The sequence below is a fragment of the Saccostrea echinata genome, unplaced genomic scaffold (genome assembly GCF_033153115.1).
Source record: "Saccostrea echinata isolate AGI-Se365-2 ecotype Australia unplaced genomic scaffold, CSIRO_AGI_Sech_v1 ptg000001l, whole genome shotgun sequence".
Lineage (NCBI taxonomy): Eukaryota > Metazoa > Mollusca > Bivalvia > Ostreida > Ostreidae > Saccostrea > Saccostrea echinata.
The window spans coordinates 8583993-8611485 of record NW_026889750.1 but is presented as its reverse complement, the minus strand read 5'-3'; the positions used below and the strand labels follow the sequence as shown (position 1 = coordinate 8611485).

At 34.3% G+C, this 27493-nt stretch overlaps 2 protein-coding genes across 2 annotated transcripts; one reads left to right on the top strand and one right to left on the bottom strand.

Moving 5' to 3' along the window:
• Positions 1-3630: 3630 nt before the first annotated feature.
• LOC133184681 (FAD synthase-like) lies at positions 3631-23889 on the bottom strand. The gene is made up of 13 exons (XM_061319762.1): positions 23786-23889; positions 21621-21715; positions 21377-21500; positions 21088-21200; positions 16734-16874; positions 16194-16342; positions 15657-15745; positions 12370-12517; positions 11930-12010; positions 10836-10934; positions 9508-9629; positions 8871-9012; positions 3631-4786 (listed from the first exon to the last, which is right to left on the bottom strand). The coding sequence occupies exons 1-13, from the start codon at positions 23883-23885 to the stop codon at positions 4651-4653; spliced, it is 1539 nt and encodes a 512-aa protein (XP_061175746.1). The 5' UTR covers positions 23886-23889; the 3' UTR covers positions 3631-4650.
• A 1158-nt stretch (positions 23890-25047) lies between these two features.
• Positions 25048-27486, top strand: LOC133182219 (ankyrin repeat domain-containing protein 17-like). The gene is made up of 4 exons (XM_061316976.1): positions 25048-25505; positions 25847-25979; positions 26069-26146; positions 26738-27486. The coding sequence occupies exons 1-4, from the start codon at positions 25056-25058 to the stop codon at positions 27484-27486; spliced, it is 1410 nt and encodes a 469-aa protein (XP_061172960.1). The 5' UTR covers positions 25048-25055.
• The last annotated feature ends 7 nt before the right edge of the window (positions 27487-27493 follow it).

Sequence of the window (27493 nt, the reverse complement as noted above, 5' to 3'; positions counted from 1 at the left end):
TTTATTATTATTTTTTGTGTGTTCAGCGGTAATAAATTTTAAGCCAACGTCTTCAAATTGACAGTTATCAATCTACTGTAGAAGAAATCTGGTTCGATGGATTGTTGTGAAGGGGGATGATTAACCAATTACCGTCAAATATCAATATTTCAGCTACTGTCATGATGTCGATCCAAAAAGTAATTCAGAGCTTTATCAAAAAATTATAACAAGACACTGGGTCATTAAAGAGAATAAAGCGTTAAAATGATTCAAAGAACAAACGATCGAAATGTAACCATGCAAGACAAACGTCATACCAAAAACTTAAATCAAAATAATTTGTGATATTCATAGCTGATAACAGAAAACGAGTTAACCATTCGCTCAAACTCAGGTGAGCTAAAAAACCTAAACTGACCAAAGGGGAGAGGTAACTTCCCGAAATTTTCTGACAAGCCAAAAAAACCTAATTTACTGTCCAAATCGTGGATTTTGTCAGTGCTCGACATTACAATAACAAAAAGTGGGGGAGCAAAACAGCAAATAAAGGAAAATTTACTATAGCAAAATACTTTATATACTCAGAAAAAAAGGGGCGACCCCCTGGCCCCCGCATTCTACGGGCCTGTTTTTTCCCTACTAATATGTAGATGAAAATATCAACATTCAATGAATCAATCGATCGATCGATAGATAGATGTGTGTATACTAGGGGCGTTCAAAAAATAATTAAAAGATCATAAAAAAAATAAGAAAGGCACGAAAAGTAGTTTCTTTATATATTTCATCCCTCAAAGTATTCCCTATTGACCTTTACTTGTCTTCAGTCTCTGTTCCAGCTCAAAAGACACTCCCCAAGACAGATTTAGAATTGTAGCATCTTCCTTTTTTTCTTGAGTTTTTGGAATAAAAAAAAATATAACAATGACTCAGACCTAGCTATTACGATGGATGGCTAAGTTCTATAAACGTTCCTTTCTTCGTCATCTTTATTTATTTGCAGCAGCGTTGTCAGACCAAGAAATTCACCTATAAAAAGCCACTTTTGATGCTTCTTTCTTTGGGTGTACATTACTGGACCTCTCTACGAAAAAGAAAACCTGTATAAGACCATCTTCGCAAACCAAGGGGTTTTTGTAGATCGCAACGCTCTCCACGGAGAGCGAAGCGGACCGAAAACCCTTGGTATAAGACCTCTTTGGAGTTCTAGTCTCTCTTTGCAATAATAGGATAGATTCCTCTCTGATTTCTCATTAGGTCACCTGAGTCACTCAGGTGACCTATTGCTATCCGTTTTTGTCTGGCATCGTCCGTCATGCGTTAACTTTTGAACATTTTCAACTTTTTCTCTAGAACTGCTCAACCAAATTCAACCAGTTTTGGCATATGGCATCTTTGGGTGAAGGGGGACAAAAATTTTGAATTTCATGGTCCCTGCCCCCCCCCCCCCCCCGGGAACCCAGGGGTGGGGCTAAAACCACCAAAATTGATGCAATTTTTAAAAATCTTCTTCTTTACTCCTGGACATCAAGCAGTCAAACTGTTGGCATGATTGTAATAAGCATTAGGCTCTCTACCAAAATTGTGAAATTCATGGCCCCAGGGTCAGGGATTCTGGAGCTAGGGCGGGGCTATATAGATCATATAGTGAAAGTGCATTATTATTTCTTTGAAAATCCTCTCTTCTCCTGGGTATTATTTAAAGAAACTAAGCGCATGGTTATGACAAGCAATGATGCCTTTTCCAAAATTGTGAAATTCACGGCCCCTGGGTCAGGGGTTTTGGTGTTAGGGCGGGGCTCTATTGATTATATAGTGAAAATGCATTAATTCTTTGAAAATCTTCTTCTCTGCTCCTGGGTATTATTTAAACAAACTAAGTGCATGGTTATGATGAGCGTGGCTGCCTCCTCAGAAATTGTGAATTTCATAGCCCTGGGTCAGGGGCTCTGGTGTTAGGGCGGGGCTCTGTTGATTATATAGTGAAAATGCATTAATTCTTTGAAAATCTTTTTCTCAGCTTCTGGATATTATATAAACAAACTAAGTGTATGGTTATGATAAGCATTGATGCTTTTTCCAAAATTGTGAATTTCCAGGCCCCTGGGTCAGGGGTTCTGGTGTTAGGGTGGGGCTCTATTGATTATATAGTGAAAATGCATTGATTCTTTGAAAATCTTCTTTTGTGCTCCTGGGTATTATTTAAACAAACTAGGTGCACGATTATGATGCACAAGGATGCTTTTCCAAAATTGTGAAATTCATGGCCCCAGGGTTGGGGAGTGGGGGCTCTATTTATTATATAGTGAAAAAGCATAATTTCTTTGAAAATATTCTTTTCTGCTCCTGGTTATAAAATAAAGAAACTAAGTGTGTAGTTATGATGAACAAGAGTGCTTCTTCCAGAATTGTGAGTTTCATGACCCCTAAGTCAGATGTTCTGGTGTAAGGGTGGGGTTCTATTGATAATATAGGGAAAATGCATTATTTCTGATTGCTCCTTAGTGTTGAGCAGATAAACAAAGTGCATAGTTATGATGAACATTTGTGCTTCTTACAAATTTTTAAAACTTGTGGTCCCCAGGTTTTGGTGTTTCTCGGGGCGGGGGGGGGGGGGGGGTTACATTCATTGATAAAGTAAAAATGTTTTATTCTTTGAAAATCTTCAACTAAGTGCATAGTTATGATGATGAGGGTACCTCTACCAAATTTATGAATTTCATGACCCTGGGACATGGGTTTAGTGTTAGGGAAAATCTCTGCCAATGTGAGAGGTCACAATGTGGGGTTAAAAGTAGCACAGAAGAACTAATATTTGTTTGTTATTAGTCTGCATGGTGATATTCCTAAATAGGGGATAAATTAGAATTTAATGTATGAGTTGTTACTGAATACTAGACTAATTATTTCATTGATTCTGATCATCCTATTTCTCTTGCTTTTTGGGCAACAAAGCTTCATCTATCAGTTTATTTTATACTCTATGGATCCTCCAAATTGTTGTATTATACTCAGGTGACCGTTAAGGCCCTTGGGCCTCTCATTTTATTATTGATCTTCCTTTTATGCTATAGCGAGTGCAACCATGTTTCGTCACCCAATTCCAAAGTTTATCATACCTTCTGCTGTTATTTTTTTTTTATAGATCCTTGGCACATTTAATTCGTGTTTTCTTTAAGTATACGTAAGGAAATAAGGCACGGCATCCATCCAACAGTAATATTTTTCAGATTCATTTCCTTTGTCAGAACTTTTATAATCTGTTGTGGTGATGAAATATTATGTGTCTTAGCAATGTCTCTCACCAAAAATCTGGCATTTTCAGATATTATTTTGCTTACAGCATCGATACTTTTGGGTGTCCCTACAGATTTAAATTGACCATTTCGACTGCAATCTTTGAACTCCCTTTTTCCACTTTTGATTTCTTAATCCATCTGAACACCGTACTGCTTGAAAGACTTGTATTTCCAAATATTAAAACATATCTTCATGTGGGTTCTTCAGCCATTTTTGATAATGATAAACCGTATGTTCACTATGCTGCATAACAATGAATGACCCTAGTACACTCTGGACAGTCCTACTGAAACAAACCAAATACTACATAAACATAACTCTGCAAAAAATGTCAAATTTATCCTTTTATTTTCTTTAAAAAGTGTACATGTATACATAAAACTGTATATTATAAAACCATATAAAATATTTCTCATCAACAAAAAAATGTTCACTGTTTAATGATTGGGAACAAAGTGAAAAAATCATAGATTAATTTATCACGGAGACTAAGGGATACAATGTATGCTACTCTGTAGGTCTGAATAAGGCCTTCTGTACAAAACAAATAAATTTCCTCAGTTATAAAATACTATAAATAGATTGATTATTTATCACACTTAAATAACTACTTTTTGACATTAGCATTATTATTTCACTGTAACTGATTAAACAAAAACACTTTAAAAAAATTATGGACCACTTCATTTCCAAATATTACTTAATGCATTAAGTAAACATCTGTGATATCCTGAACAAAAAAAAATTAGCACCGTAAAAAATGACAATAAATGATAAATCAAACATCCTAAAATATAGATGTTATATATGTATATTCATTGGAGACAAGGATATGTGGACTACCTATTGCTAAGTAACAAACCACTTTGTCCCTGAATAAATGGAATGCAAATGTCTAAACATTCTGTGATGTTTAAAGATATGAAAGAAGGATTTAATATAGAAACTGTACTGTTTTTGCTACCCTGCTTTCAAATTTAAAATTTACAACCAGCACTTGTGCAACTCTCATGTAGGAAGTATTAAAAATCAGTCCCTGTCATCTCTCTCTCTTTGTTAGGATCAGATCCCACTATCCCTCTCCTTGGTAGGATCAGATCCCACCATTCTTCTCCTTGGTAGGATCAGTTCCCACCACCCTTCTCCTTGGTAAATTCAGATCTTGCCATCCCTCTCCTTGGTAGGATCAGATCCTACAATTCATCTCCTTGGTAGGATCAGATCCTACCATCCTTCTCCTTGGTAGGATCAGATCTTGCCATCCCTCTCCTTGGTAGGATCAGATCCCACCATCTTTCTCCTTGGTAGGATCAGATCCTACCATCCTTCTCCTTGGTAGGATCAGATCCAACCATCTTTCTCCTAGGATCAGTTCCTGCCATCCCTCTCCTTTGTAGGATCCGACAATGTGTATGCTGGTTTATACCTCAACACTCCATGATCATCAATGTACTGTAAAAGTGGATTGGGGTGTGTGTTGTTCATACTACCTAAAGAGGTATACCTGGAAAATATCAAAATTCAAAAAATGTTTATTTAGAAAATACAATTGCCTAAAAATCTCATGGATCTATCAAGATAATAATCAGGTGACAAGTTAATTAAATATCTTTTTATATGTTGCAACTTGTGCACAGTGCTGAATCAAAGAAACAAGAGGCCTAAGGGCCTTAACAGTCACCTGAGTATGATACAACAATTTAAAGGATGCATAGAGTATAAAATGAACTGAAAGGTGAAGCTCTGTTGCCCAAAAGCAAGAAAAATAGGGTGATCATGATCAACAAAATAATTGGTCTTAATATTCATTAACAGTTCATAAATTAGGTTTTAATCTGTTCCCCATTTATCACTATCACCATATAGTATATTAACAAATTATCAATGCTTCTACTATTTTAATCCCTTGTTGAAATCTCTTACATTGGCCTCTCTTGGTCCTTGATGAACATTTAATAAGACAAGTTATTTTTGTCTCATTTTTATTTATCTACTACTTACAAGTCTATCTGATCATTTAAACTATAAAAGTACTTGTTGTATTAAACAATAAAGGTTTTTGCATAATTCTCTTATTCTATTTACCTTTCAAGTACATTATTTACAGTAATAAATTATCAAAAGTAAATGGCAAAGGTGAATAACTCCTCTCAGTAGAATACAAACTAATCGAGCCCTGGCTAGGACCAGAATACTTGACCAAATGGTCCAGATGTTCAAAAATCTGGTAAAAATTCCCTTCCTTATAAAAACTTTTACTCTGTTTGCCTCAGATATGCCCAGGTGTGGAGAAGATTTTTAAAGAAATAATGCATTTTTACTACAGATTCACTATATTATCAATAGAGCCCCCCCCCTCCCCCACCCGAAATACCAGAGCTTCTGACCCTGGGACCATAAGTTTGCTCATCATAACTATCACTTTGTTTATCTGCTTAACACTAAGGAGCAAACAGGATTATTTAACGAGGTTGGATCCTGATATTTAAAGTCTTAAACTTTTTTGTCAAGTATAATTTTAGTTTCTACACACATAGCTTAATTAAAAATCAAAACAAAAAATGGGGGTCAATATGCTTCTTTCGGCGCTACAGTACATTTAATATGACCTTTTTGCACTGAAATTTGTGTCTTAATCAAAAATCACCTCTTCGACGTTTTCCCCTCCAATGTTTTTATCCAAATAAAGCATGGACAAAATAAACTATTAGTTTATTTAAAAAAAGACACATTGAAATTGTGACGAAGAAAAAGTTGCAAATTGCTTCGCATAATCAATTATTTGACCTTTCTGCCCTCACAAAATGTGAATTTTCTGGCATTAAAAATTTAACAAGCAAAAAAATTATTTTAAAGTCTTAAACTTTTGCTGAATTTAAGCAGATTGATCAAAGTTATCTTATATATTCAGAAAAGAAAAACAAAAGTGGGGGTCTATGATGTAAATTTTTAGATATTATTAAAAAAGTGTTAATTTTATGTTAAAATTGGCTCAATTTTTCCTGGACTTTCAGAATATATTTACTATATTTGTCACAATATAATGAAAGAATTCATGAGAAATAACTTAATAGATATTTCAGAACCAGAATAAAACATTTCACTGCAAAAAACAGCTCTGTGTGCAACCAGCATGGAAAAACAGGAATTTAAACTTAACAGTACTGTATATACTTCAAAAGGGAAAAATTGATCATTTTCTTCTAAAAAGCCTTCCACCACAAAATATAGTTCCTAGCTTAATCCTATTTGAATGGAATTTAATCGCGGTTTTTTCATTGGATATAGTTTTATTTGCATTGTAGAATCCAGATTTAATGTTAGAACTTAAAAATGATGCAGAATTTTAGAAATAAAGGTCCAGACCAAAATCTGCTCAAAGGCTCAGGATCGAACCTCCTTAATAGAATTAATGCATTTTCACTATATTATCAAGAGCCCCACCCTCACACCAGCACATCTGACCCAGGGGTCATGAAATTCACTACTCTGGAAGAAGCACTCTTGCTCATCATAACTATACACTTAGCTTCTTTGCTTTTTTAACCAGAAGCAGAAAAGAATATTTTCAAAGAAATTTTGCTTTTGCACTTTATAATCAATAGAAGCCCCCCTACCACCCCCCCCCCCCCCTCCCCACTAGAACCCTTAAACCTGGGATCATTAAATTCAGAATTTTGGAAGAGGCATCCTTGCTTATCATAACAATGTACTTAGTTTGTTTAAATAATACCCAGGTGCAGAGAAAAATTTTTTAAAGAATTAAAACATTTTCACTTTATAATCAATAGAGCCCCGCCCTAGCACCAGAACCCCTGATCCAGGGGCCACGAAATTCACAATTTTGGAAGAGGCATCCTTGTTTATCATAACTATGTATTTAATTTGTTTCAATAATACCCAGGAGTAGAGAAGAAGATTTTCAAAGAATTAATGCATTTTCACTATATAATCAATAGAGCCCCACCCTAACACCAGAACCCCTGACCCAGGAGCCATGAAATTCACAATTTTGGAAGAGGCACTCTTGCTCATCCTAACTATGTACTTAGTTATTTTATTTAATACCCAGGAGCAGAGAAGATTTTCAATGAATTAATGCATTTTCACTATATAATCAATAGAGCCCCGCCCTAACACCAGAACCCCTGCCCCTGGGGCCATGAAATTCACAATTTTGGAAGAGGCATTCTTGCTCATCCTAACTATGTACTTAGTTAGTTTATTTAATACCCAGGTGCAGAGAAGAAGATTTTCAATGAATTAATGCATTTTCACTATATAATCAATAGTGCCCTGCCCTAACACCAGAACCCCTGCCCCTGGGGCCATGAATTTCACAATTTTGGAAGAGGCATCCTTGTTTATCATAACAATATACTTAGTTACTGTATTTAATACCCAGGAGCAGAGAAGAAGATTTTCAAAGAATTAATGCATTTCCACTATATAATCAATAGAGCCCCACCCTAACACCAGAACCCCTGACCCAGGGGCCATTAAATTCACAATTTTGGAAGAGGCACTCTTGCTCATCCTAACTATTTACTTAGTTAGTTTATTTAATACCCAGGAGCAGAGAAGAAGATTTCCAATGAATTAATGCATTTTCACTATATAATCAATAGAGCCCCACCCTAACACCAGAACCCCTGCCACCGGGGCCATGAAATTCACAATTTTGGAAGAGGCACTCTTGCTCATCCTAACTATGTACTTAGTTAGTTTATTTAATACCCAGAAGCAGAGAAGAAGATTTTCATTGAATTAATGCATTTTCACTATATAATCAATAGAGCCCCACCCTAACACCAGAACCCCTGCCCCTGGGGCCATGAATTTCACAATTTTGGAAGAGGCATTCTTGCTCATCCTAACTATGTACTTAGTTAGTTTATTTAATACCCAGGTGCAGAGTAGAAGATTTTCAATGAATTAATGCATTTTCACTATATAATCAATAGTGCCCTGCCCTAACACCAGAACCCCTGCCCCTGGGGCCATGAAATTCACAATTTTGGAAGAGACACTCTTACTCATCATAACTATACACTTAGTTAGTTTATTTAATACCCAGGAGCAGAGAAGAAGATTTTCAAAGAAATAATACACTTTCACTATATGATATATATAGCCCCGCCCTAGCACCAGAACCCCTGACCCTGGGGCCATGAATTTCACAATTTTGGTAGAGGGCTCAGTGTTTATTACAATCATGCCAACAGTTTGACTGCTTGATGTCCAGGAGTAAAGAAGAAGATTTTTAAAGATTGCATTAATTTTGGTGGTTTTAGCCCCACCCCTCAGGCCCCAGGGGGGCAGGGACCATGAAATTCACAATTTTTGTTCCCCTTCACCCATAGATGCTATATGCCAAATTTGGTTGAAATTGGTTGAGCGGTTTCAGAGAAGAAGCTAAAAATGTTCAAATGTTAACGTACATCGCACGACGCACGCCAACGGACAAAAACGGATAGCAATAGGTCACCTGAGTGACTCAGGTGACTTAAAAAAATGAACATCAATTTTTTGTTACTCAATGCTTTTTGTAAAAGATGAGAAGTATGCAACAAAATGAAATCACTTACCCTCTATCATATAAACTACAGTAAGGTATATTTAAATCTCTCAGAAACTTCCATATATGTCTGTAAGACCAGTGTAAAACAGGGTTCACCCTCATAAACTGTGGCCAATCAGAATCTGTCATGCTGAAGGCTTCTAAATGACCTACAAAGATGGACAGAAAAGCTAGTATATAAGTAAAAGAGTAATATTCTATCTTTTTGTAATACACACCAAGACCATGAGAAAACTGAAAAAGAAAGGTGCGTAGTAGACCTACAAGTCATAAAAGGTATTTCTCATCTGTAAGGACAAATAACTATCTTTAATATTTCTTAAAGTTGGACTAAAACATGTAATGTCATATTTGCAGAATTTTAAATCTAGCTTCTAGCCTATCATGTACTGTAACAGCTTTCAAATATCGGCCTGGTTTTCATTGTAAACAAGAAATGGAGATTTCATGTAAGCTGGGATTAAGAGGTTTAATCTGCCACGGGTTAGAAGGGAGTGTAGCAAACAGGAAACCTTAGGTGAAATTTTACATTTTTTAATTGAATAGAACAAAAGCAATATTGAACATCCCTTAAGTTTTTCTAAAAGTATGATTCAATAACGAAATTCAGAAAACTACAAAACAACACTAATAAAACAACATACTAGAGTAAGGGTCTGTAATTCTGGTGCCCATTATAACAGCTTTGATGTCAGAATGCTTGTTTTTCAGCTGCTGGAGACTGTCTTTTATACGACCCTCAAAGTGCAACATCTCAAGTCGATACCTAAAATATACAACATCTCAAGTTGATACCTAAAATACACCACATCAATAGATGATACTTAAAAAATATAACATCTCAGGATGATACCTAAAATAAACAACATCTCTAGATGATACATATAATATACAACATATGTAGATAATACCTATAATATACAACATTTAAGAAATGTTTTTAAGTTTAGTGTGAGTAATTGGTGTGTAAATCACACAGTCTTGTCACGTAGGCATATTTCATGAAGCGCGCTAGCGCTTCATGAAAAATATGCCTATGTGCAAGTCTGTGTGATTTACACACCAATAATTCACACTAAACTTAAAAACATTCCTTATATTTACATTTTACAAGTTTAAAAGCACCAATAATATACTCAATATTTGAATTTTTTGCTGTCCTATATCGTTACATTTTTATTAATGTCTCTGTAGCTTCATTGTGACGTCACTTTTGCTCAAGTTTCAATGTGTATATTTCTACGCATGAGTATACACAAAAATGACTTTCAAATCAATTTTACAGTTGGCTTAGTAGAAAAACAAAACAAATGTAAATATTTCTAGATGATACATATAATATACAACATCTATAGATGATACCTAAAATGTGCAACATCTCAAGATGATACTAAATTATACATTTCTAGATGATACCTAAAATATACAACATCTCACGATGATGCCTAAAATATACATCTCAAGATGATACTAAGATATACATTTCTTAAGTTATTAGAATTTAAAATTACAACCCAAAAATTGCAGAAGCAATTTTCGTATGTTATACATTTGTAGTTGCTTGGAAAGAAAATATACTTGATGGGAGAAGAAAATATACTTGATGGGAGAAAGTTTCGTTTGAATATAAAATATATATATAATAAAATAAAATATATAATGACCTGAGAACAAAATAATAATTTCTGTGCTTAACAATAGATGTCACAAGCTGATTCAGGGTGTGAGCTAATTTACAAAATATATTTTTAATTTCATTCATCATATGAGCAGGTCTGGTTTGAAAAAACAAAAATAAGTCAAATGCTAGGATCAGACAGACAGCTAATCTTAAAGCTTCAACCTACAATATTTGAAATGAACAGAACACAATTCTAGTTAAATCCCTACAGCAACTACAATTGATTGAATAAATAAAAGTAATTCAAAAGAAAATTCATATTTACATGTATTAAAAGAAAATTCAACATACCTATCTCGTGCTAACTGTGTAAATTTTTCTTCCTCTGGAAATGGGAGTCTGCTCTTGATATATAGAGCTTTGAGCCTTCCTTGAAAATCAGGATATTTTCTGAAATATATTTAAGAGTTTTTGTATTTTAAATTAGTTAACTTGAAATGTTCCCAAATACAAAACTAGGAAGAATTTTCATTGGCATAGCAGAGCCTCAAATGCTAGTGATGTTGTTTGAAAGAAAGATGAACCAGTGAAAAAAATATATGGCAAAAGGACATGAGTTCCCTGCTGTTAGCTAATCTCTTCATTTCAGAATTCAGAACTGAATGAACAAAAGATCAGTAACTATTAAGTCAAGGTTACAATAAAGCCAAAGTCCCAAAACTTAAAGCACACTTGAATTGCTCTCTCTAAATAAGACGTATTCATGTGTTAGAAACAATTTGATGTAAGCCTTCATGTCAAGATCACAGGGTCTCAATAGATTTTATTCAGTGGTATAATAGGAGGTGAGGATAAGAGATTGTTAAAGTGTTAAATAAAGCCCAAAATATCTGTCCAATCAAAATGTAAAATAGAACGTCATAATGTCACTGTAATAAAGATTCTGAGAAAGTCTCATTCAATTTTATTCAGTGATAGGAGTTGTAGATAGAGATGGGTAGGTGGGTAACCACACTTTTAAAAAAAGAATGACAGTGCCCATGTTCTGCTATGGAAACCCAAATATGTCCAATGAAAATGTTAAATAGGAGATGGACAATGCCACTACATAATGAAGATTTTGTAAATTGCATTCAGTGATGTAAGAGGAGTTGCAGATAAGGGATGGCTATCCCCAAGTATAACAGATGGACACCCCCATCACTATGTATCCCCCCCCCCTCTTTTCAAGTTGGGGTATAATTATGACACAATTATGACACAGTTGAATACCTCTTGCCATTATATGTACATGTATCTGCATATGAATTTGGAAATGCCTTGAAAAGTTAGTTTTAAATTGATCGTTGAACTAAGCCCAATGAAGAAATGGAAGGATTGACATGACAAACATTATGGGGTCAGGGGGAGGGGGGGGGGGCATAAAAGTAGATTGTGTAACATACCTTTTCACAACTGCATAATAAATGTGAAGTAAGACTGTGCAATCCTTCCCTCCATTGAAGCCAATACATATTTCATCTAAACTGAGGAAAGTAAAAGAAAAAAATGAATAGTAGTGTATAAAGCTTTGATTTCACTCAACATTTTACACTCTTTTTCTAATATATGTTTAAGACTTTTTTCAGATTTCCTTTCAATTAAACATTTATTATTCATAATTAGAGTTACCTAGGCAGTATTCACTAAGGCAACGAATTCCCATTTAAGCAATATTGCAGAAGAAAGCAAATACATGATGTATGCATGTATAAGTGGAAGTAAAGTATACCTGGGTATATCAATTACTGTTTCTTCACTACAATTCACCACACAAAAATCATACACATCTTTAAGGATTACAAACATTAGTACTTTGATCCAAATGCTAGTACATATTTAGTACCTGTATTTCTCTAGACACTCCTCTAATACAGACACTGCCTCTTTAACACTGTTCCTATAAGGATTGTCAGCATTACTTGACTGGATCAAGTCATAAACTTTACGTGTTGCATTTTTGATGGGTTGGCTATCATAATCTACAATGCTACCTGTAAATAGAAATCTTCTTGAAAATCAACAGTTTAAATTTTCTTTTTGGTTCTTGTTTGCTTGTTTGTCTATTTTTTATTTTTAAAGAAGCTAATCAGATCTAACAGCAATAGAGTAAAGAGAAACATTTGTTAAGACTGAAATCCTTTGTCAGGAAACACAGTATAATAAACAAAGCTTTATAGAAATGAAAAAATGATAGTCATGAATAGGGCATTTCAGTGATGCTTGATATTGTCAGATTAATAAATGAAACAAGAAAATATCACCAAAAGTCACTGTCCAAGAATACCTTTGTTGCTGAACAGTTGGTTCAACAAAAATTTTTTTGAATACTCGGTACATAAAAATGGGAAGATTTGACAAAATACTCCAACTCAAAGATGGGGTGGGGGTTTGCAATTTTACTTTTGATAAACATTTTCATACTAAACAAGAGGCCCATGGGCCACATCGCTCACCTGAGCACATTGGCTAGGCAAAAGCACAAATCAGTTCAGTATTGAAAAGATTACTGGGGGGGGGGGGGGGGGGGGGGGGGGCATGAATTCTAAACAACCTGATGATGCTTCCATGTCAATATAACAAATGGCTTTGTTGTACTTGAGAAGTTTTTAAAAAAATTTCCCATATATTCCTTTGTAAAAATTTAATCCCCCATTGTGGCTCCTCCCTATCCCAGGGGTCATCATTTGAACAAACTTGAATCAACACTACCTGAGGATGCTTCCGTATCAATATGACTAAACATTGCTTTTCTGAACTTGAGAAGAAATATTTTTTCTATATGTTCTTATGTAAAACTTTCAATCCCCCATTGGGCCCCACCCTACCCCTGGGGGTCATCATTTGAACAAAATTGAATCAAAATGACTAATCATGGTTTGCAGTTCTTCAGAAGAAGAAATTTTCCTATATATTTCTATTTAAGACTTTGATCCTCCATTGTGGCCCCACCCTATCCACGGGAGTCATGATTTGAACAAAATAGAATCTACACTACCTGAGGATGCTTCCAAATAAATATGATCAATCAGGGCTTTGCTGTTCCTGAGAAGAAGATTTTTTAAATTTTTCCTATACATTTCTATGTAAAACTTTTATCCTCCATTGTGGCCCCGCCCTACCCCGGGGGTCAAGATTTGAATAAATTTGAATCTACACTACCTGAGGATGCTTCCATATAAATATGACAAATCTGGGCTTTGCTGTTCCTGAGAAGATTTTTCCTATATATTTCTATGTAAAACTTTGATAGTCCATTGCGGCCCCGCCCTACCCCCGGGGGTCATGGTTTGAACAAACTTGAATCTACACTACCTGAGGATGCTTCCATATAAATATGACTCTTAGGAAGATTTTTAAAGATTTTTCCTATATATTTCTGTGTAAAACTTTGATCCTCCATTTTGGCCCCACCCTACCCCCCGGGGTCATGATTTGAACAAACTTGAATCTACACTATCTGAGGATGCTTCCATATAAATATGACTCATCATGGCTTTGCTGTTCTTGAGAAGAAGATTTTTAAAGATTTTTCCTATATATTTCTATGTAAAACTTTGATAGTCCATTGCGGCCCCGCCCTACCCCCGGGGGTCATGGTTTGAACAAACTTGAATCTACACTACCTGAGGATGCTTCCATATAAATATGACTCTTAGGAAGATTTTTAAAGATTTTTCCTATATATTTCTGTGTAAAACTTTGATCCTCCATTTTGGCCCCACCCTACCCCCCGGGGTCATGATTTGAACAAACTTGAATCTACACTATCTGAGGATGCTTCCATATAAATATGACTCATCATGGCTTTGCTGTTCTTGAGAAGAAGATTTTTAAAGATTTTTCCTATATATTTCTATGTAAAACTTTGATCCTCCATTGTGGCCCCACCCTACCCCCCGGGGGTCATGATTTGAACAAATTTGAATCTACACTACCTGAGGATGCTTCCATATAAATATGACTCATCATGGCTTTGCTGTTCTTGAGAAATTTTTAAAAGATTTTTCCTATATATTTCTATTTAAAAATTTGATCCTCCATTGTGGCCCCACCCTACCCCCGGGGGTCATGGTTTGAACAAACTTGAATCTACACTACCTGAGGATGCTTCCATATAAATATGACTCATCATGGCTTTGCTGTTCTTGAGAAGAAGATTTTAAAAAATTTTTCCTATATATTTCTATGTAAAACTTTGATCGCCCATTGTGGCCCCGCCCTACCCCTGGGGGTCATGATTTGAACAAACTTGAATGTACACTACCTGAGGATGCTTCCACATGAGTTTCATCTTTCCTGGCCCTGTGGTTCTTGAGAAGAAGATTTTTAAATGATGCCATTATTTTTTCACTAATTCCTTATTATCTCCCCTTGAAAGAGGGCGTGGCCCTTCATTTGAACAAACTTGTATCCCCTTTACCCAAGGATACTTTGTGCCAAGTTTGGTTGAAATTGGCCCAGTGGTTCTTGAGAAGAAGTCGAAAATGTGAAAAGTTTACAGACAGACAGACGGACAGACGGACGGACAGACAGACGGACAGACGGACGCCGGACAAAATGTGATCAGAAAAGCTCACTTGAGCTTTCAGCTCAGGTGAGCTAATTAACACAGTAATAGGTCATGTTCAGAAAAGAAGAGGGGGTTGTTTCAAATTTTCTTAGGTTTTCTTCATTTTTCGTTTTCTTTCTCAAAAACCCAAAGCAAAATCTATTCCAGACTTTATTTTTTTTTTATCAGGATTTAATGTAAATTGTATGTAAAAAGATACTGGCCCACACTTACACTAACAAATACTGTGTGACCTAAGACAGATGATAAATAACCAAAGTAACTGATCACGAGAGGAAAATTGTACAATGATTTATACAGACGCTGCATGCAAACTGGGAAAAAAATTGTTATAACTTGAGGAAAAACATGCATATTTAGTATATATATTACATAAACAGGGTCATACTGATCATGGAATAAAAACATTTTCAATTTCTTTTGATACTGTATAATTTTACTTTTACTCATCCTGATCATTTTGAATGTATGAGCACATACATGTATATCAAACCTCTAAAATGATTTTCTAATAATTTTTATACCAAAAATGGAAAAACAAAATAATTAATATAACATACCATCAGGTAATTTTTCTTGTAATGTAGCAATAGCTTTACATATCTGTTCTGGTTTACTGGACTCCAACATCAATTTAACTTTGTAATAACTGTAATAAACAGGTTAGCATTAGATTACCTTTGTAATAACTGTAATAAACAGGTGAGCATTAGATTACCTTTGTAATAACTGTAATAAACAGGTTAGCATTAGATTACCTTCGTAATAACTGTAATAAACAGGTTAGCATTAGACTACCTTTGTAAAAACTGTAATAAACAGGTTAGCATTACTTTACCTTTCTAATAAATGTAATTAACCTGTATTTGTTTACTTTGTCACTCCTGTAATTATCATACTCAGTTTAACTTTTTTTAACAACTATATCAGTTTAATTTAGTAAGTCATCTACATTTTAAAGGAAAATAACAGTGACGACTGTTTTTAAAAACTCAAATATGAAATCACTTGCAAGAAACTTAACTGTGGGTTATATTTTCAACATACAAATGGATGATCATGTCTGATATGAGAAGATTGGCTAAATTTACATGTACCTGTTATGAAAATCTGGGTACGAGCCTAGTGTTACATCAACTTTAAATTCCTGGTCTACCTCATTCAGTACAGCAGCGATTGATACCTCATCTTGCTGAACATAGATTTCCTCTGTGTAAAAATGAGCATCAGGATTCTTAAACAAATCCTACATAAAAAAAAACAACATTTAGCTGAATTCTAAATTGTATACATAACTGGGGTAAAAAGAAAATGCATGATTACTAAATACCTACAACTTACTTAATGTGGTTATCAAAATCAAGTGAAGAAAGCAGTCAATCATTATGAAGAAATACAATAATCTCAAAGATAACATTTCCTTTATATAAATAAACAGTTACTTGTCGGTATTTCAATAACACCCCCCCCCTTCCAAATTCAAAAATACATTGCTGTAAAAAGCCATCTATCCTTTTTTTAAATGCAAACATAAATAAACTAATTAACTTTTTAAAAAAAAATTCTTTCTTAAAAGAAAGTATAATAAAAGTTAATTAAAAAAACTAATAAAGAAAACTGTACTCTGCATTACTAACCTCCAAAGCTATAAAACTTCTCTCCATAATAGAGGGGACACCAGGAAATATATACACATTGTTGACCACCACTAAAGGGAACTTGTTTTTCTCTCCTGTCTTCTTGTTCACCCCATACACCAATCTGGCTGACTTTGGTATCTAAAGGCAAACAATTTTTACAAATGTTTGGCTGAAATTAATGAAACTTAATGCCTGAAGTCTGTCTGTTAACTGTTTGAAAAGAGTGATGTCAAAGTTTCACGCCTGTGATCATGAAAAATGAATCAGGGATATCACTAGGTCATTAACTATGACACACAGAAATACCGGTACTAGCTGCTAAAAAGTTTATCTTTAATTTCATATCCTGGTGATTCAACAATGTGAATTTCCCACATGCCACAGTGACTGTATCCATGTCCAACCAATACATCAGACTATCATCATTTCCTTTTATTGTAAACCCCACAAAACATAGGCAAATTACCAAGAAAAAAAGATCAAGGGTTGAAGAAATAAGAAAGAGAAAAATTTAAACTCCACCTCAGCAAATTTTTTGTTGATATACGTATCAGTTACCATTAATTCATACTTGTAAAATCTCACACAATGTGCTATAATCTCATAATACATACCATGAAAAAAAGATCCAGGGTTAAAGAATCTCAATATATGTACCAAGAAAAAAAGATCAAGGGTTGAAGAAATAAGAAAGAGAAAAATTTAAACTCCACCTCAGCAAATTTTTTGTTGATATACGTATCAGTTACCATTAATTCATACTTGTAAAATCTCACACAATGTGCTACAATCTCATAATATGTATTGAATGAATTATTCATAAGTTCCTAGAAATGCACATACCAAAGAGGGCAAAGTTGACATTTTTCAGAAATGTTTTTCTTTTGAGTATGTTTCTTCTCCATTTTATTGAATAAGTACATTCAAAGTATGAGGAATTATACCAGGTAGGTTACCTTTGTTAACAAAGAAACATGAAACAAAGACCCACTATAATTTCAAAGTACATGTTTAGGACACTACAACTGATATCTTAAAGATTTCCATGGAAATATATCAAGTCCAGTTATTCAAAAGTCGTATGACATAAAATTCTTGTTGTGAATTGCATGGCTAAAAGGTAACATCTGTTGATCTTGTTGACAAAACTGAAAGTCAACAGATCAATTTTTATTTTTTCGAAATTTTACAAATAATGACTCATTATACATGTTTACGAGGGGTTATCAAAAAGTTCGTTGACTGACACGATAAAATTAATAATATGTAGTCTTTGCTTACAAAATTTATGCCTAATATAAAACAACAAAAGTTTAAGAAATGTTGAAAATTTTAGCTTGATACGTTGATAATTTGCCAAATTATTCTAAAATTAAAAAAGACTTTATGTGATCACCCGGCGCTGTCGCCGTTTAGTGTCATGACGTCCGCTTAACGTCATTGTTTCTTAATGTCCGCTCTCTCTACCTCATACACTTATCTTGATGAGATTACCAGGAGTTAAGTAAGGAATATTTACATCCATTGAATATTATTTCCTTTATTTCTTAAGTAACCCATTGCCGTTTATCACTGAGTAAACAACACTAAGCAAGCCACCTGCATAGATTTCTTCAGCAAAGGCTGTTCCATCAATTATACATACACTTCTATAATACAATATTTAACATGTTTAATAATACTTTGATTGTTTTTTTTTATACAGATATAAATATAAACAATAAAATGACTTCCTTTGTTTGTTAGTACGGGAATTAATGTCGCAGCTATTGCAGAAAAAAATTTACATAACCCGCTTACGCGGGTTATGTTTTTTTTCTGCAACAGCTGCGACATTAATTCTCGTACTAACAGCCAAAGAAAGCATTTTATTGTTTAACTTAAGCCCGTCTTGTTTATATGAATTTACAATGTCATGAGCAGCTGTTTTCAATGCATATAATATTGTAAATGGATCTATATATTGGGAAATATCCTCACTTGATTATGCCAGAATACTTAGCTTGTTGGAGTTCAATTTCTACCACACATGATCAACGTCACTTTTCGACGTGACTGACTTTTGACACCCTGGCTACAAATCGACACTAACTGTGCATATTTCATCTCTCTGAATCTTTTTGGGCATTAAAAAAGAAGTACTCTGGATTCATTTTTTTTCTGTAGCCAGTTTAAACATTCCTTAGGTCTATACCAGTTTTTCCACGAGCGAAACTCTATAGAGTGTTTGAAAAAGAAACCCCTCCCCCCTTTTGACGTTATTTTCAAGCCCATAATTGTTTGGACACTCCATATAAAATTTAGGATAAAATTTCATAGAAATTACAGAATTGGGTAAAAATTGCAAATTTTACTGAACAAGTGTGTCGTACCAATTGCCTGAATTAACGAGATTTTTTTATGACAAATACTCATATCTAAAGAGTTTTTCTCAGTTACACTCAGGTAGAAAAAAACGTCATATTAGAGGTTGCGCCACCTGGACATACCTTTGCTTACAAAAACACTAACAATTTATTAAAAAATAAAAATTATGATTTATGGTTTATTCTATAGATAGAAAAGATAATGCTAACTAAATGTGTAAAAATTCATCGATGTACCTAAAGCGGTTTTAATTTTATGATGCTAGCTAGTCCACAAACTTTAATTTTGATAACCCCTCATATATATATAGTTAATAAAAGATGTAAAGCCTCTAAAAACCTAGGCTGTAATATTGTGTTTGTTGTTCTTGTTGTTTTTTCTTGTGTGTGTTTTATATGTTTTTGTTTTTTGTTTTGTTTTTTTAAATAATATTACTTATAAAGCATTGCACATTTAGAAAATGTTCTTCACAATTCTATTACTTTTTAACTTTTTCACTTCGCTAATACTGTGAAATCACTTAGTGGGGGTTTAATTTTCATTGTTTCTGGTGGTATGAAGGGGCCCATGAATTCATGTCCCCAGCAAAATGCTAAAATGTTATACAGGTGACTCTCGATGGCTCGAACTCAGATCTCTCGAAGTTCTAGATCTCTCAAAGTGAACCTCTGGTCCCGTTTTTTTCCTCTTTATAACTAAGCAAATTTACTCCTGATCTCTCGAACTCCCGATCTCTCGAAGTTCTCTATCTCTCAAACCAAGAACTGGGTCCTGTTACACATATTTCATTGTTTTTTACTCTCTATCTCTCGAAGTTTTGATTGCACATGTATACACGTCAATCAAGCGTAAAATTAATTCAGCTTGGACTTATCTGGATAACAGTGAACACCTGGGGCTGGGATGGACGTGTTAACTGGGTGTTTACATAGATGATACTACACTTGTGAGTCGTCCGAGTATTGATATAATTAATTGATAAATTATAAACAACTCGATTCACCACTTATTTTGACTTTACGAGACGATCATTTTGAGAAAATAATTTAGGGATGTGTCAGTAATTTTTCATAGATTATTCATAGATTTATTATTATTTTTCATAATAATTCATAGGTTATGAACTTTGATATTATAAGAGTCTACACAATCCTAGTACTACAATATCATGTTTCTTCTGAATCAACCATGAAATCAAATCTACTCAAACCAATATTTTTTCCTCACACCATGAAAATTTGACCCCACGTAAATATATGATTTTACAGTATAATCATGCCCAAGTTTTAAAATAATCTTTCAATTATTTTTTTATTAAGAATATGTGCTAGCAGCAAACTTAATAAATTTGTTGTGTAAGGATCATGCACAACATGATGACCATATGAAGACCTTTGATTCATGAACACAAGTAATTTGCAGATGTCAAACAAAACACAAGTAATCATACATAGTAGTACGTAATACATGTAATTCACAGAAAATGTACAACAATCTACTGTCTCTTGTATCTAATGCAACACAACTGACAAAACTGATCTGTAGAATGTAAGGAATCTTACTGTGCCTCACATTTTTAACAACTTACTATGCCTCACATTTTTTCACAACTTACTGTGCCTCACATTTTTCACAACTTACTGTGCCTCACATTTTTCACAAGGTTTTATGAAAATATGATGTGGTAACACTGAGTATTTGTGGAAAAGAGAGATGCCTTCCAGTTAAACTGAAGAACTGACAAAGATCACTCGATGTCTTCCAATGATAAAAAATATTCAAAGTGGCAAGACTGAACATTTGTGAAAAAGGAGGATGCCTTCCAGGTAAACTGATGAATTGACAAAGGATCACTCAGTGTTTTCCAGTGATGAAAAAATATTTCACATGTATCTTTTTGGTCTAAATGAATCATAGTGATTCACTGTAAATGTATCATCGTTATGTAATGTACAATGTATCAAGCATTGTTGTAGAATATTACCATGGCCAGTTTCATCTTTGGTGAGGAAAGATCTTCTGCTCCCCAGAACTGCCTACAGAGTTCTACGATGTCAGGGTGAGGGGAGACAACATCATTAAATGCCTTAGCCACCCCTACATGTAAAAAAAAAATCATGGAATAATGGGTCTATTACCAAATAAAAAGAAGATCTGGTCATAAATCAAAGGGAGGTAACTGTTACCACATTCTTCAATATTTACCCATAGCTATTATGTTCAATGCTTCATGGTTTATTTTGTTATTTCTTTTATGAAATGAAAAGTTATACCTTCAAATGTGAGATCATCATGAGTAGGGCCTATTCCACCAGAGGTGATCACATGTGTGTATCTCGAAGAAAACTCTTTGACTTCATTTGCAATTACATCCAGATCATCACTGATCACAGATATCTGAGCACACAAAATGGCATTCTTTATTCTATCATTTCCAATGAAATAAATCTTAAACATTTTGTACTAATTTCTGCCAGACATTTTAACAATTTTTTTCTTCTGCTTTATTTTTCATACCTTTTTCACTTTGACTCCAAGGGTGAATAAATGTTTGCACAGAAAATGTGAGTTTGTGTCAGCTGTCTGCCCCTTTAAAATTTCATCCCCAATCACTGTAAAACAAAATTATTTACATACTTTTACAAAATATATAACTTTTGAGATATTAAAGGGTTTGAGATATCAAAATTGACTTTAAAACTTAGACTATGGACAGAACTGCTCATCAGTGGTAATCAATATACATTAAAGTCTACATTCAAAACATTAGTTATCAGTGATTCATTTTGAAAATGGTTATCATGGTTCCAAAGAACCCTTTTAATGAAACTAATGAGTCCCATGCCAAAATCAATGCATCCAAATCCAAAGGTACCACATATTAGATATTACAGAGGAAATTCAGGTGAAATATAAAAGGGTATTGCAGGAAAGTGCAAATGTTTTATTGTAGCTGTGAGTGGTTTGTATTTCTACTATCAATTGGAAGTAAGAATACAGGATTTTGTGGCATAAAAATAATATATTGTCAACTGTGCACCTTGTTCCTATTTTTTAAATCGTAAATACGAATATGATAGATCTCCTAATAAAAAGCACAGAAGCAGATCAGTTGTTCTATTACATGGAGTAAAAAAGTTTTAAAAAAAAAACAAAAAATAATAAGAAAGAAAAATGATCAAATGTTATACTTCTTAGCTTCTAAGGAAAAAAATAAAAATGCACAGATTACAACTAAGACATAATCGAACTATGCTATCTAACTTTAAATATTTTCTAATAATTGCTTGTTAACTGCAGTTTAACAGTGAATTGTGATGTGCACCAGCTGGGACGGAATTGCCCGGTATTTTCGGGTATCATCATTAGTGTAATGTCATTCGGAACATTAAATGCGAGAAGGAATAAATCCTGAATTTTCTCTTCATATAACATGTAACGGTAAGTTCTGTGAATAACAAGATAACTGTAACTAGCAAATTCTAATGGATGAAGATTAACTTTTAACAGACGACCTACACAACCAAATTTCACAATATTGCTATTGCAAAGCCTGGATTTTTTTTTTAAATGCAGAATATTTATAAAGTTAGAGTTACCGTTATTGCACTTCCGTCCCAGCTGGTGCACATCAACAAAATTTACCCTAGATGCGGATGATTTAATCGAAATATTTGCAAATCGGGGGCACATAAAAATTAAATGGAAATATGAAAAGGAAGAAGAATGTATAATGAATTTATTGTTGTACGCATATTCCATGTTTTCTTATGCTTTCGATAAATAATCAGGCGAAGTTTAAGCGAGGTGAGGCAGACGATGAGAAAAGAGTTGCAAGCCTTCTCTCTTTTTATGTATCAGTCGAAAACGATATATTTAAAAACAGCTTATAGAGACAAAAGAGTTACATTATTGATAACATACAGTGCATATTAGAATACAAAAATAGGAAAAAGGTGACTCGACCCCAGATTTAAAAAGAAAAAAAAAAATGGAAAAGGGGGGGTCCATACCCCAAGTGCCTGTGGTTTGGATAACTGTACACCATCTTGTGCGTGCGTTGAGGCGTGGAAGTATGATTGCTTCACATTGTGCTCATTAATATCTGTTGACTATAATTGACCTCCTTTATAATTTCATTCAAGAAGTAACTGTGTGTATACGTCACAAATCAATTGCTTTATATAGCCCAAAAATTTTTAGAACTTTGAGTACAAAGTCTCTCAAGGAGACGCAATTTGCTGAGCGATTTTCATTGACGTTTTCAGAAAAGTGCAGGTTTAATACTATCACTGCACCAATGTGCAACTTTTTGTGCATGCTGAAAAAAAACACATTTAAGAAAAAATGTGATAAAATAGCTAAATCAAGCTATTCTGAATAGCATATTAAGCTATATAGCTAATTCAAGCTATAGCTTAATCACGGGATATAGATTGTGCCGGACCTGAGTTAAATATTCACGCCATTTCCATTATCTGCACAAAATTGATTGCTTGAAGTGAAGAATTTTCATTTAACTTATTTCACAATTTGCTTTTACCTTGTACTTTTTTTACTTACTTTGTAAGTAAACAAACTTCAACAATTCAAAAATCATGTTACACAACATCTGACTCTGTACTGATGCTAAATACGTCATACGGACAGAAATAACACTAAGTACCGTCTCTGTTGCTTACCAATAATACCAGCAGTAAAGTCTCTGGAAGTCATCTGCAGAGAGTGATGAGTAACAATGTGTTTTAGTAAAGTTGACGCTCGTCTGACAGCCCTCTCCATCCGATGCTCATGCGATTAGTAGGAGTTCGATCCCGACGGAATATAACATCACCTAACCCGATTTATTGTTCGCATAAAACACCAAGTGGATAGCAATACATTAAAAATCACATGTTCCTAGATCAGTTCCATCATAAAAGACAATATAAAACAAAAACGGAAAGCGAAAGGAAGAAAAAAATTATGTTGACTTTAATATGTTTTCAAAATTGATTTATATTGTAGCAATTTTTCCAGAAATGATTTAGTTAAAAATTATCATGCAATATATTTCATTATTTAAAAGGGCCGTTGGGAAGGGGCTTCAAATTCTATCCTTTGAGGTAACAGAGTGGATACACTTATATAAGTGTTATTCTTTTGCTTATTCACTTCTACAATTTAGATAAAGAAAATTTAGGGCAAAACGATGAGGAAACCGATCCACTTTCCCCTCCGGCTCAATCACATAGTGCGTGCCTGTCTGTAGATAAACTTTTGTATTACCGAGTGGTGTCCATTTCAAGTTGTGGTGCTTTGTCTTTGATTTGTCTAATGAACCAAAGACAGCCCATCCAGTATTTCAGATTTCTTTCACTTTTAAACGACTCTTATTGAATTATACTTCATGATATGTGCTATATTTCTGCTCTCTATGAACTAGAAAGCTCTATATAGATTTACAGAATTGTACATTAATAAAAAAAATTATGAACGATCTGAATGATCAATATGTTGTGTATAATTTTGTATTTACATGAAGATAAGGTACCTGTAAATTAACAAGGGCTCCACCCTTCATGTGGATTATTTGTTTGAATGACCTTTGATAACATAATTTACCAGGGATCTTTAAACCTATAAATAGATTACAGGTAATACACAAAATTACGACTTGTTCTAAATATGATTTAGGAAATAACCCTCAAAATTTAAACGAGAAGAACAATTATAGAATAAACGGCTTCCGTCTCTGGGAATGATCTTATCACACGTGTAGCAGTTATATAGTGTTAACGTATCCACGATTAGTGTTAATAAAACAGTTCCACGAAAAGGATATATTTATTGAAATGGTATATCTATCGGGGAACCCCTGAACATATACCTATAGGTAATGCAAACTCTAAACTTCCAGTCTTCCTGAGCATTCCGAGGAAATGCCCCCTTGAAAGTGCTCCGGACGAAAATATGACAAGTTCTAATGTTGAATTCACAGAAGAGGTTTTCAATTTCATCAGGCTATCCTCTTTGTTAGACTTTACAAAACTCCCCCTAATTTATCTTCTGGAAACAGAGGAACCGCTTGGATGTCTTTTGAAACGAAAACGAAAGATTCTTGATCGGCTAGTGAAAATAAACAAAATATATCAGGATGAAAAAAAGATTCTCGGAGAAATCAAAGGTTCTGCAGATCCTGACAAACTTGATGTCCGTTTGTTGTGTGTGTTGGTCAGAAATATAGGCACTGTTCCCCCACCAGAAAATGGGTGGGCAAAGAAAAAACTGAAAGCAGAAGATAAAAGCATTGGAGCAGATGTTATTCGAATCGGGGACATAAGAAATGATTGTCATCACCTGCCATCGTCTAATAAAATAACGAGGGAAAAGTTTGATGATATATATCCCAGACTTAAGGAGGTATGTAACGGATAATAAGGAATTTCCTTGTGTGTGTGTGTGGGGGGGGGGGGGGGTAAAAGTTAAATGACAACAGAAACTCGACCACAGTGTACTTGTGCTTAACATGAATATAAGGCTTAAGTTTTGGTAAGACTTTCTTGAATTAAACAGGAAGGGGTTGGATTATCAAAATATTAAATGTGCTTCTTTTCTTCTTCCTTTTTTTTTTTTTTTTTTTTTTTTTTGTTTTTGTTTTGTTTGTTTGTTTTTTTAATGAACAAATGTACCAGACAAGTATACAGTGTATATTTAATATTTCGAGGAGTCAAATTTTGTCATGCATTTTTATTCAAATACAGATTCTGAAGAGACTTGTGCATGAAACACCACATGAAAATGCGTTTTTGTCCTTGGTATGCCGTCTCGATACTCCCGATTTTGCAACATCCGAATGTGCCAAAAGATTGTCACTAGACAAAGTCATCCATAAATGTAAGAATGGCGTTGCGATTAAGTTGTTTAAGCTTTTTTTTTCTTTGATTGTCCTAGTCGTTTTATGAATATTAATCATGTATCTTTAGGGAAAAAGAACACTACCAGACAGGAGTCTTTGGAGGACAGGCCCGAACCAGACATAGATGACTCGAATGAAGAAAACGGTATGGGCTTAAGGACAAACGAACCTAAGCTAAGAGAGATAACTCTGACATTGGCGTGAAATGGCTGTATTAATTTTCATATTCAACAATGATTTTTGCCTTCTTTTTTACCCTTTGGTACACAAAATTTGCTTGGACTTAATTCTTATCACTTTTTTAGGTATAAAAAGGGTAGCTTATCTCTCTATGGATAGAGTAGTCCGGTTAATGCACATCGTAAAACAATAAATCTTCAATTTATTTTAACATTGGCTTTTATTCGACATTACTGTCCCTTTAAATTGAGAAGATTGCGTTTGTGTGTAAAAAGATTTAAATAATGATAAGTTTGTTTGCTTAATGAAGACCTAGAGGTCAGAAAAATACGAATTGAGAAGACTCACTGTAAGTTGATACGTTTGTAAAGAATATGCATTTGGTTTTAGGTCACAATAAGGTTATATTTGCGCATATCTTAGTAAGAGCTTCGGTTAACTTCCCTACTCTCCTAAATGTTATGCGGCACCGTCAAAGTTTCTCTCTCTCAAAATTTACTCGCAATATTACTTTATTAAATGATTGTATGATTAAAAATAGAAATAAATCTTACAGATTCATGTCCATTCCTTGATGCTATTCTGGCAAACAATATTGAAACAGTTCGGACCTTGGCGAAATCCCAAACACAAACTGGTATAGAGGAAGGCGTGTGGAGGGCATGCTTAAAAGGAAACCACAAAATATTCGAAATCTTAACATCGAATGGCCAATTAATCTCTTTGAACCACCGAGATCTAGCAAAAGCATGCCGTGGTGGATCCAAAGAAATTGTGAAACAAATACTGGAACGAATGAGTTCCAATAGTTTACTGGATCACGTGAAAGACGAATCGGTTTTTAAACGTTGCTGTATTCATTATGCAGCAAATGGAGGTTTTCAGGACATTGTGGAATGTCTAATTAAAACAAATGAAAAATTCCTGTTGACTACTGACAAATTCAATAATAATGCCCTTCATTTCGCCTGTATGCGGGGGCACATTGAGGTGGTGAGGGTGATACTGAAGTCAGAAAAGGGAAAGAAACAAATTGGTGATCTGAATGGCAAAGGATTAACCCCACTCCACTGCGCAGCTTATTTTGGAAAACTGTTCACTGTTCAGCTCTTGTTAGAGGGAGGCGCTGACAAAAATTCCAAAGACCGCCAAGGGAGGAGTGTAGTGAAATGGTGCACTATGGGTCAAGAGCAGAGTATTCAATGTTCTTGGTATGATTCGGAATTCAATCTTTTACCCGCAACTTATGGTTCCCATCTGGATTATGAACAAATCAAAATCATCCTCGGAGATTTTAATCTTTGAATCTCTT

Bases quoted from the DNA above. Each gene is read 5' to 3' on its own strand.
- LOC133184681 (XM_061319762.1), bottom strand. From the start codon at position 23,885: ATGGAGAGGGCTGTCAGACGAGCGTCAACTTTACTAAAACACATTGTT. The intron at 12,011-12,369 runs GTACTAAATATG...TACTTTCCTCAG, and splicing joins GAGTGTCTAGAGAAATACAG to TTTAGATGAAATATGTATTG. The intron at 4,787-8,870 runs GTAAGTGATTTC...GATATTTTCCAG, and splicing joins TGTAGTTTATATGATAGAGG to GTATACCTCTTTAGGTAGTA.
- LOC133182219 (XM_061316976.1), top strand. From the start codon at position 25,056: ATGACAAGTTCTAATGTTGAATTCACAGAAGAGGTTTTCAATTTCATC. The intron at 25,506-25,846 runs GTATGTAACGGA...ATTCAAATACAG, and splicing joins TATATCCCAGACTTAAGGAG to ATTCTGAAGAGACTTGTGCA. The intron at 26,147-26,737 runs GTATGGGCTTAA...TAAATCTTACAG, and splicing joins TGACTCGAATGAAGAAAACG to ATTCATGTCCATTCCTTGAT.